This window comes from Sander lucioperca, chromosome 10 (assembly GCF_008315115.2).
Source record: "Sander lucioperca isolate FBNREF2018 chromosome 10, SLUC_FBN_1.2, whole genome shotgun sequence".
In the NCBI taxonomy this organism is placed as follows: domain Eukaryota; kingdom Metazoa; phylum Chordata; class Actinopteri; order Perciformes; family Percidae; genus Sander; species Sander lucioperca.
Genome location: NC_050182.1, coordinates 38,708,862 through 38,720,943, shown reverse-complemented (window position 1 = coordinate 38,720,943; position 12,082 = coordinate 38,708,862). Strand labels below are relative to the sequence as shown.

Genomic DNA, 12,082 nt, shown 5'->3' with positions numbered 1-12,082 from the left:
GAAACTACAGTACAGAGGCCCTTTGCTGAACACAAATGCATAGAAATCATTTCTCTCCCTGGCAGAGGGCTGACAGTGGAAGGGGGAGGGGGGGGGGGGGGGGGGTTTTGATTTATCTTGCTCCATTTCAATGAAAAGCAAAAGAGGGGCAGAGGCAGAATCAAAGTGTTGCATCGCAGATTAAACATACAATGCAAACACAAGTTAGACCTACGTTATTCATGTGTGGCAGAAGACAGAGAAGCAAGGGAACCATGATCATACTACAGCTAACAACTATTTATTTGTGTTTACATTTCAGAGGAAGACAAAAATAATTTGCACAATTCACATTTCTCATTCACATTTGTCGACAATGACCGTTAAGCTTAAACTGATTTAAGAAAGGCAGACAAAATACAAAGACATTGTTCCCTGTGACAAATGATAAGGCTGCTGTGCAGACACAGTATATATCTGGGAAACAGTTGCACATCAACGTGACTTTCTTCCTACCACCTCTCTAAACTCGGAGTTACATGAGCATTTCAATTAGACAATCAACTATGTTCAACTACATATATTTCTTCTAAACTCACATCAGAAGAGGTAGACAGGCCTCTCTATTGATCATGTATATAGGCTTAGCAGACTGTCCACTGGTTCTTTCATATGTAGATTATTTTTTTAATTTACATTGAAACACTGCAGTTCTCCAGTGCTTCAGTATTGCACTTAGGTGACCTGAGAGAGACGTTTTTAAAAAAAGACTGGAGATCAAGAAATCCTGACTTTTAGTCCATAGTATGGGTCTAAAATTATTGGATCTTACACTTCCTATTGATGCGATCAGTGTTCATAAGAGCCATGGGCACTATGTGCACGGGATGTCCCGACGTACGGGTCCCAGGACTGCATCCTGGCATCTTGTGAACGTGTGAGGGGCTAGTCAACTTCAACTAGCATTTCTCTAAAATGCATCTAATGATCATTTTCAGGCTTAATATTTGTCTGGGAAAGATTATTAGTGTGAACATCAAAGAAATTGAAACATAAATAAATCTCATGTATACATTTATACTGTGTAGGTCAGCATCGCTCAGCAGAAAATCAATGGCACCTAGAAAGATGCTTTCACTGAGAATTAAAGTATGCATTGAAATGGTTTAAGATGTTTCCTGTAGACAGCAGTCAGAAAGGCCATCGGGCAGTGTAAAACAGCCCTGTAGGTTTAACAGCTATGGTCTGGCTTCACATTCATAATAAAAGCAAATTAAGTCAACTTTTGAGTTAAAAGAGAAAAGCCAAAAACAATCAGAGGGCAGAGACGCTATAAAAGAGATTAGTAATGACTGCAGATAAATGTCTAGCTGCTTCCTGGTGCTGATGCAGTGATGTACTGAAGAGTCCACTTCCTGTCTGTGTCAGAACCAGACGGGAAACAACAGACCACAGGTGAAGCTCTGACAGGAAACACCTGACACCGGAACGGAGCCGTTTGAATGCAGGGACACTGATTCGGTTTCACTTTGATATCATTTAAGATGTGACTAAATATAACATCATTATATCATATAAGAAAGGACTTTACTTATATATTGAGTCTTACTGTATTTCTTCACAGAGGATGCAGAAATACAGCTATCTAGTCACACAATATATAAAAAGTACCCTCCACGCAGCTGCTAAGTTCAGTCTGTTGTTGAGTTCAGCTTCAGTCCACTTGGTCACACACCTGCAGGACCGTGTGGTTGAAGTCCTCTGGCTGGTCAGCGTACACATAGTGTCCGGCTCCGCGGATCGTCTGCGGGACCATCCAAACAGGATCAGTCATCAGTGTTGGACAAGTTACTTCCAAAATGTAATATGTTATTGATTACTAGTTACGGTCATTTGAGAGTGATTAGTTATATTACAATATTACTGTCTCTGAATTGTAATGCTTTACACTACTTTTGCGTTACTTTTGAGTTACTTTCACCAAAATAAAAGCGGAAGTATGACTTGGCAGGTAGCTTGTGAATTTCACTACGGGATCAACAAAGTCTCATCTTTATCCACTATATACATCCTAATTTATTCATATTATTTTGTATTATTAATCTGAATCTGCAAAGTAACTAAAGCTATAAAATAAATAGTTAAGTAAATTGTACAATAGCCTACTTGACTCTGAATTGTGCTGGACTAGAAGTAGCCTAATAAGCTACTTAAAAGCACCTTACAATTGAGTTGAAGTAGCCTAAGGTATAGTTACTTTCCACCGCTGATAAAATGTAATGATATTACGTGTAGCAGGACTAAACATTAATTCCCGACATGTTGTTATCGGTCAGTTGCTCGGGCACATTGCTGTCGGCACTGACAGGACACAGATGTCACTAGCCTTCCGTCTCTGATTTTGGCTCTGACCACGGGAACAGTGACGGGACAGCTCGCTTCAATACAGCATAAAAAACTCCAGAAAATAATGTCCATGTTGCAAATGTATCTGACTCAGCAGTCATTTCAACCACCGAATCCAGCAACAGGAAATAACACTCACAGACTCTTTTTTTCTGTGCCGAAATGTTTCGCGGTGTTGGTGAATTCTTAAAAAAACATAACACCACTAAATGTGGCGTTAATATGAGAATATAATGAATAATATGAGATTGTAACGGGTATAATATTACCGACATTTTATTAGTAATGTGTTATATTACTGTGTTACAGCAAAAAGGAATACATTACTGTAATTGCATTACAGCGACCAGAGGGCACGCACCACTCTATTTTTTTCAGCGCTGAGCGACAAACATTGACATATATAAACTGGACCAACAGATCCCGCTGCTCTGGACGGAGACCAGCGAAGGATATTAGAAGCACTTTTCCGGTGATGGCTGAGCGTTACTGAGCAGCCTCCAACTGAGAGAGACGATGTAAATGTGACGTGAGCAACGTGTCTGAAAGTTGTAAGTCTTCTGGTAGCTGTGCCAAGAGAAATCTCAATCATTCCCAATCTAGCAGAGACGGAGAGCGTAGGTATATGTAAGGAGATAACATAGGCACAGGCTAATTATTGCTAACTAAAATGCTAGTTAACATTAGTAATTACACTTAAACAGCTGTACTGTACAGTAATTTCTCTACTGTGCGACAGTAAGTCGCGTGGTTATGACACAATCGTTAGCCTATTTTTATATAAACGTCTGCTACGGAGCCATAATGTGAGGTACAAGGTAATGGAGCCTTTTATACATTGTCGTGTTTCTTTAGAAATAAACAATGGACAAATAGAGTCTTTAAACGCTTCAGATGTAAAGTTATTCACTGTCAAAGTGGCGCCAAAACGAATGGCAGTCGATGGAATGCTAACGGGAGGTGATGGCTTGTTAGCATCAAAATGGCGCCATAGAAGGTACGTGTTCCGAGGAGAAGCTTACCCCCTTGGCAACAAAGCGTAAACAGGAAGCATGGACGAGTTCGCCGACAACCGGATGCCAGGACTCTCACAGTGACTGCAAGTCTCTCTTGTAAACTTACTGGGTTAAGATGAGTTCTTTTATGGTGAATGAAAGGCTTGATCCGACGAAGTAGATCATTGAATCAAATTGAAGCATTGACGGCAATGCTGCTGCCAGTTCTGCCGTTTTTTTACCTTTTTCTTCTTCTTCTAGTCCGTAGAAATAGCAAAGTCTGTAGCCTTTGCTCATTAGCACCACCTCTGTTCAGGAGAAGACTGCAACTAGTGTCGCGAGCACCACGCGCGAGTATAAATAGTCACGGCGATCCCATGACGTCACATTTGCGTGCGACAGGTCGGCTGAGGCGAGTATACCGCACACGTTTTAGTCATATACAAGGAGAAGCTCTTTCTTGCATGGGGTCAACATTTGTTATTATGAGCATGGAGGTTAGTGCCCTGGGAATAATTTTTCAAAACTCAAGGTGCATTCATAGTCTTTGACTTGTCATGTTGCCAAAGTTTCACTCTGTCACACTGTCACATGATGGCACCCTGAGTCACTTTTATTGGTGGATAAAGACAAGAATTATAATAATATTTTTTTGAAGAGACAGTTCAATTCAACTTAGTATTTATTTATAGTGTCAAATCATATCATGTTATCTCAGGACACTTTTCATAAAGAGCAGGTCTAGACCACACTCTATCATTTATCTTCGTTGCTCTTATCCTGAAGCATACATGTGACTATCCTAATGGTGCTGCTGACTTTAAGTTGACTAGCGTGTCGGTGGCGGGGAAGGAATGGCCGCGGCATGCAGCCATTTTGGCATTAGCATGTTAGTTCTACAGGAGTTCTACAGACAGCTCAACTTCCATTTTTAGCATGACAGCAATAGTCCGTATGTAAAAAGGTTGAAAGTTGAACTCATTTACCTTGTATTAATGCACATCAATAGAACGAAAATCACTACATGAATACAGATTTACATCATATGGATTATTAACGAAACGCGTGCCTCTCTCATCAACTCACTGTGATCTCCACATCGGAGTGTGGCCGGCTCTCCCTGATGCTGCTGCCGGCGCTGCTGTCGATGCTGGAGCGGGAGCCGTAGATGATGGCCATGGAGATCTTGGGCTCAAGCTGGTCCATCCTCTGTAGCATGGGTCTGGTAGCCCAGCCAAAGGAGTTGGTCATATTCTTAAAGGCTGTTTCCCCACTGGAACGGTACAGAAGAAGAACTCACTTAGACAGGGGGGGGACCAGGCATACGTTCAGCGTAAACAAACACAAAGGGCCCTATTTTAACGATCTAAGCGCACAGCGTGAAGCGCATGGCACAGGTGCGTTTAGGGCGTGTCCAAATCCACTTTTGCTAGACGGCGGAAAAAGGTCCGTGCGCATGGCTCAAAAGGGTTGTACTTAGTGTCTTCATTAATTCATAGGTGTGTTTTGGGCGTAACATGCAATCAACCAATCAGAGATCATCTCCCATTCCCTTTAAAAGCCAGGCGTGTTTGTACCTTGGAGCATTGCTGTTATGATGGAGGATTTGCACCGTAATATTTTTATTTTTGATCTTTTGCATGTTTGTGTGCTGCTGGGCATCCCTGTGTGTGTGTAACAAGCATAGTGTGCGCGCTGTGCATAAGCCTAGGCACATTTTACTAATGTGCTGTTAAAATAACAATGAAATGCAGCGTTAATGACTTTAGACCAGGTTTTTGTTGGTCAATGGCGCGATCACTTCCCGCTGCCTCAAGATAGCAATACGCCCAGAATGCACCTGAACACACCTCCCTGTAAGACCAGCACGCCCATGGGCGCACAGATGGGTGCAGGTGCATTTGCTATTTACACAACGTGGGCGCTGGACGGGAAATTGACAACTGCGTCGGTCTTAAACTAGCAAAGACACTCGCGTCGAGCTTGCGCTGCGCTGCGCCGGGTGCAAGATAGGGCCCAATGACTCGCACACACCTGGGGGTTTGCACGTTCAGGTGGTAGATGTACTCGGACACAGTGTTGTCACTGAACATGGAGCAGAACTTCCTCTTGAAGTCGGGTCTCAGGGTCTGGACCAGAGTGGGCCCTGCAGGGGCCACAGAGGGGACGCTCAGGTGTCAAAACCAAGAGACAACGCTGCCTCATTACACTTGAACATGAACAGGAACCACGCTTTAAAGTCTGGACCAAAACATTACAAATCAGCTGTAGTGGAATTCTTCATCCTGGACCAAAACATTACTACTAGTTTTCTGTATATTAAGAAAAAATATAAAAAATACTTGTCGATGCTCCCAGCTGGGAGAAAAGTTCCCGTACACGGTTCTATTTACCTGCAATAAACTTTTATTTAGAAAGCCGACGTTTGGGTCCTTAGAGCTTCATCAGGTGAAACAGGAAGAAGAACAAGGAGCAGACAGATACAGAGCATCAGGCCCACAGCTGGAGCCATTCCACTACAGGTCTTGGACAGCAACTACATCACTTTATATACAAACATAATACAGCTAAAGTCAAAATAATATCTAAAATCATCTCATCCGCAATAACATTATCAGGCTAATGGTAGATCTCAGGGTAACACCAGAGTCACCTCACACATCTATCTCTCAACTGGCAGTAGCTAACCACAATGCAAAGATTTAAAAGCCATTTACAATCAAATACTAGTAGGATTAATAAATCGGAGAAAACATGTGATATGAATATAGAAAAATACGTTGAATATCAAAACTGAAATACATTCATCTCTGTTTCACCCGATGAAGGTCTAAGGACCAGAACGTTCAGACTGAAGGTGTGTGAGCCTTCACAGTCAACACGCTCTTAGCAAACCATTTTACCACGCCTTGAGTCTTTACACAGCTTTGATTCAACTGTACAGTCAACATTATTATTATTCATTCATTCAGTTGCACATATTTTCCATTCATTTTTCCCTCTGTATGCTACAGAGGGATAGATTTTAGATTTACAGTTTATGATGTTTGATGCTACTCATCTGCTCAGCCCTCTGTCTTGTTGTTCCATCTTACCGAGTGGCCCCACCAGTCTCAGGCCAGCCAGAGGGTTGAAGGGCGTGAACATGGCCCCGAGGGCTTTGATCCACACCGGGATGGGCCGGTCGGCCTCTGCTGTGTCCGGGCGCTCAGGGAAACCCCAGGGCTCCACCAGCACCATGTGCTTCACTCTGCAGGACACAGACGCAGACGCAGACACAGACGCAGACATACACGCACACGCAGACACACAGGCACAGACACACAGACACACAGACACACAGACACACAGACACACAGACACACAGGCACAGGCACACAGACACACAGACACACAGGCACAGACACACAGACACACAGGCACAGAGGCACAGAGGCACAAACACATAGACACAGACACAGACACAGACACAGACATAGGTTGTTGTTTTAGTTTGCCCTCCAGATAACGTGGCTGAGTGCAACCTGTCTTACTGGCTGTAGTGATGTCACCATGCTCCCAGATCTAAGCGATTACTTTGATGAATACAATGCAACCAATAGTAATGATGACCAAAGCTATGAAAATAGCAGAATTATACTTTAAGAATGAATGAATACCGGCACAGGCACTGGAGGACACGATGGACACGCTGCACACAAACAACCCAAAATCTCCATTACACACCGCCTCTCTCTCTAGGCCATAACATGAACGGTGAGCAGCATTCAGCCTGAATAAGCAAGGACACACATCCCTGATGGAAAGCATGTCGCGGCTGTTTGGAACACTGAGACAACAATAAGAGGACAGGATGAGGCATTTTAGCATTACTGATGAAGGAGGCTGATAAGAGATCTCCCTTGGGGAGAGATACATCAGAGAGGCTGTTTTCACTTTGCTACGACATGGTCGTCCTGTTCCTACACTCATGTTTACACTGAAAGGCAGAACCATCCAGTCACGGTCACATCTCTCCTTCTGGGCAGGGCCTGCCTTTTTCTTCTTTAGTCTATGAACAGCCACGATAAAAGGATCATTCTCTCCACTCAAGGTCCACTTTTCTCACTTCTTATGGGACTCATCACATGGCCTTCTTCAGCAGATTGAACCTGTGGTAACTGATGTTTTGGCGGTGGAAAGTTGTGAACCCAACATTGACATATCTTTGCTGATTTTCAAGCAGGTGTGTATCAGAACAATGTTGGTAGTATGTGTAACTGAACTCTGGTAAACTTCCCCACATCTCGCCGCTCACAGGCCAGCAGGAAAACGCCAAGTGGCGCGTTTGACGCAAAAGGCGTATATGATGAAATATAAACTAAGATTCTGTTACTGCATTGCCTAGTTCTCGCCTCACATGTTTTCAGAAACACGTTACAGCTCATCGCTTAACTGTAATATGGGATCATTTGTTCCCAGCTGGCCGCCATGTTGCTCTCTGTGACGTGCTCATGTTACGTTCCCCACCAGCGGGAGCTTTATTGGTCCGGTGCAGCGCAGTGCATTCTGGTAGTTGGGAGGTTGAGCGAAAGGTGATATCACAACGTCTTTTCTCTGTTTTCTCTGGTCATGTAGCACCAATCTAAAAGAAATTTGCACCATTCTGCTGCAGAGACAGCCCAGCTTTCCAGTGATCTCGATGAATGTCAGTCCAATATTCTCTCTTTGAGCTGTTTTTACTTTTACTGTATATGGAAAGTGTATTAACATTAATTCTCTCAGGTAATCGCAGCATTGCAGTGCTGGGCTAAATGTGATATTAATGTCTATCATATTTACATCTAATCATATCATGACAGCATTCTCACATTGAGAAACTGATGTCATAGTTCTCATGTCTGAATGAATGACTCATGCCAAAGATCATCATGTGCTTTTCAATCATCATCATCACAAAACCCAAACATCCTCTGGGTCCCGCTTCCACAGATGTTTAGAACATCTTAAAGTGAATATTTGTTTTACCTTTCTGTGATAACGATCGCAATATTCATTTTGTCTCCATCACCCCTTCACCAACAATTCATTTAACGAACAACAATTAAAACGGTGAGCTCTTATAGAAAGTGCATAACAAAAGATGAATTTAATAAATCAGCCTAGGTCATGCTCAATCACAAGTCTGATAATACATTGAAATATTACAATAACCTGCCATGCTCAACCTCTCAGTGTCTGAAGGTTTCAGATGCAGCTCATATCAAAAGATCAGCACCAAAAAGATCCCTTTGAAATGAAAACCAACCCAATCCCACCTGCTGGGGTATCTGATGGCGTAAGACGCAGCCAGGTATCCTCCCAGGTTGTGTCCCAGCAGGATCATGGACTCTAGACCCACTTCAGCCCTCCACTGCTCTATAGACTCCACAAACTGGTCCTCTGCCCCCTGGGCGCCTGTGCAGAACTGTGGCCGACTGCTCCGTCCGAAGCCCAGCAGGTCCATGGCCCAGATGGGCCGGCGCTGGGACAGAGCGTCCAGGTTCTGAGCCCAGAGGCCCACACCTCCTCCGAACCCATGGAGCAGAACCATGGGGGTTCTGTCTTTGACACGGTCACTGCTAAAGGTCAGAGTCCACAGCTGGTTGCCGTTAGCGATGGGGACGTATTGTTTGGAGAAAGCGCTTTCTACACCTGAAAAGAAAGCGAAGAGCAATGAAAGAGAGGAACGTAGAACTAACCAAGGCCAATGTGTGATTGTTTCTTTGGACTGAAATATGTGTATGTCATTATTTTCATAGAATAAACTGATGTGACATGCCCTCGTCGTGGCGGAAACAGTCAACTTTGTAACAATCCAGTATGAAGTTAGTGATTGTATGGCGATGGTGGCAGTTCCTTCACACTGTACACATATACTTTACAGTAGAAAGTTGCACCGTGCAATCATTCCTCTCTTCAGCGATGGATGGAAACTAAAAGTAAGAGAAGCTATCCTTACATCGCAGCATCCTGTCCTCTGCAGTCTGGAGCTGGAGGCTAGAGGTGGGACACCATGACGGCAGCCAGCTGGGGATCCAGCACCACCTACACACACACACACACACACACACACACACACACACACACACACACACACACACACACACACACACACACACACACACACACACACACACACACACACACACACACAAAAACACCGAGGAATACAACTTTAAAAGTATATTAAACAGAGCATATAGCAGCCTGAGGACTGAAAGTTAGCATGTATCGTGTTTAAGTGTGTCCCATCTGATCTCATCATCGCCAGCTGCTCAGTGTGGTGTGGGGGCTCTGTGTAAAGCAGAGAGGACTCCATAGGCTTGCTGTGTTGATGTAGTGTGCTCTCCACTAGAGATATAAAGTAAGTCAAATAGCAGACTTTATTTCCAACAGAATGTTACTTATTACATATTAGTTCACCAGGCTGTGAAGCCTCTGTGTGACCATGTGTGGAGACGTCAATATGATAAAGGAAAAGCAGAAGGCCAGCAGAGCCCAACGCTCCACATACACAACTCCATGTTCTCCAGTCACATGGTATCCCCTATGCTTCACACACCCTATATCATCATCATCATCATCATCATCATCATCATCATAACAATATCCCGGACCCTGACTGGATCTCTGCCCTACCTGCACCATCACTTACAGTAGAAATCCACAGGTTTAAGCCAAATGAGCCTTTATCATAAACAATATGTATTTAAGTTATTAGTGTGTATTAGCTTGTCTGATGTCTGATGTAAGATGATTGTTGTTTATGTGCTGACTCATGTCTGTGGTTTAGACTTAACACCTCGACCAGTACAGATGAGAGGTGTTTGTAATATTTCGTCTACCCCAGAGGCCGACTTTGTCCCTTTCAAAAGGGAATCTACAGAATCTTTCAAATCAGACTTTCATTCCCAGCAAAAGTGCCCAAGTTTCTGTTTGTTTTTCAATGCCTCCCTCTATATTTCTACCCGAGTCTTATTTCACACACTGGATCAGACACTTTATATGGGGGGGGGGGGGGGGATCCCCAGAATCAGTAAAACTATTTCCCAGAGACTAACGAACTGTGGCTGCTTCATGCTCCCCGAGACTAACTGGTGTAGAGAGTTCCTCCTCCCTGTATGCCCTGTTTGTTCCTCTCTCCCCCAGGTCAAACCCTCTGCTGCTGTCCACTTTAAAGACATGGATACAGACATGTATTAGGAAATACATAACCGTAATGTTTCCACCAGAATGATTTTTTTTTCTCACATAAAAATGTCAATAAACCCATTAAAAACTGTGTGTTCAGTCCCTCAGAGACAGACTTACCTGACGGTGGCGTCCACGTAGCCCCACACACTGCTGACCAGACTGTGAGCGCCGACAACAGACATCACTCTCTGAACTAACCTGCAGCAGATGGAACAGAAAGCACAGGCAGTAGTTAATAGTCCTGCTGCGGTGCATGATGGGAGCAGCTGACACAAAGGTTCGCTGACATCTTCTCAAAACATCAGCTGTGGCAGATACTAATACTCACACTGGCAGTGGCCCGGGTTCGATTCAGACTTGCAGCCCTTTGCTGCATGTCATTCTCTCTCTCTCTCTCTCTCTCTCTCTCTCTCTCTCTCTCTCTCTCTCTCTCTCTCTCTCTCTCTCTCATAAAATAAATTAAAACAGCCCAAAAAAAGAAATACTAACTCACACTCTGGGAAAAGGGTCACAACTACTGTCTTCGATCCAGGACGACAACATGTGTCTTCAGTGTCCTGAGACCAGCGGTGGAGGAAGTATTCTCAGATCCTTTACTTCAGTACAATTACTGTAAAAGAATACTCTGTTACAAGTAAAAGTCCTGCATTTATGTTACAAGACAATGTTACTTAAGTAAAGGTCTGTAAGTATCATCAGGAAAATGTAGTTAAAGTATTAAAGGTAAAGTGCTGTCCTCCCATTGAAGAAAGTGTAAAGGGTCTAAACAGTTGTGTGTTTAATGGTCTAATCATCTCAGCTGGACTTGTAGGCCGTTATATTGTTGGCTAGTTTACTTTAGAATAAAACATCAGATTTTATAAACTACAGGTGTTTTGTGTGCAGAAATCTTAATGTGTAAAGTAACTAGTAACTAAAGCTGTAACAGATGAATGTAGTGGAGTAAAAAGTACAATATTTCTCTCTGAAATGTAGCGGAGTAGAAGTAGAAAGTGGCATGAAAAGAACAGACCCAAGTAAAGTACAAGTACCTCGACATTTGGACTGAAGTAGGCCTACAGTACTGGAGTAAATATACTTAGTTACATTCCACCACTGCCTGAGACCCCCGAGTCTACGGCCGTAGTGTGTTCCCCTTCCTGACTTTTGACAACTTCTTTACCTTTGCAGGTGTGTGACAACAACATGCAGCTACACACACTCGGATATCACATATTGAAACGGACACATTGAATATGAAATGTTCAATATGACATTTTGAATAGGGCTCATGTACATACACTACACACAGGGCCGTGAGTTAAAGTCTAATCTTACTCACCCTGCGTTGTTCGCCGTCACTGCCTGCTCGGCCATTCTGCTTCACACACACTGGCCTGAGACACTCTGACGTAGGGTCAACATGATTGAAGGCGTTTGTTTGTTGATGGAGACAGCTCCCCCGAGCGGTGCCTTTACAGCTCTCTTCTCGACGTCGTGGCGCTTCT

At 43.6% G+C, this 12,082-nt stretch overlaps 1 protein-coding gene across 3 annotated transcripts; it reads right to left on the bottom strand.

The window, feature by feature from the left end:
• Positions 1-258: 258 nt before the first annotated feature.
• abhd5a (abhydrolase domain containing 5a) lies at positions 259-12,039 on the bottom strand. 3 transcript variants are annotated; one of them, XM_036006808.1, is made up of 9 exons: positions 11,917-11,971; positions 11,089-11,205; positions 10,713-10,793; positions 9,361-9,446; positions 8,678-9,053; positions 6,476-6,630; positions 5,415-5,526; positions 4,467-4,653; positions 259-1,783 (listed from the first exon to the last, which is right to left on the bottom strand). In XM_036006808.1, exons 2-9 carry the CDS (start codon positions 11,136-11,138, stop codon positions 1,694-1,696), a joined length of 1,137 nt encoding a protein of 378 aa, XP_035862701.1. In that variant the 5' UTR covers positions 11,139-11,205; positions 11,917-11,971; the 3' UTR covers positions 259-1,693. The 3 variants fall into 3 exon arrangements, with proteins under 3 accessions (XP_035862701.1, XP_031178712.2, XP_035862703.1); XM_031322852.2 differs by lacking the exon at positions 11,089-11,205 and having other exon boundaries at positions 1,680-1,783; positions 11,917-12,039; XM_036006810.1 differs by lacking the exons at positions 11,089-11,205; positions 11,917-11,971 and adding an exon at positions 10,924-10,942 and having other exon boundaries at positions 1,680-1,783.
• Positions 12,040-12,082: the final 43 nt, after the last annotated feature.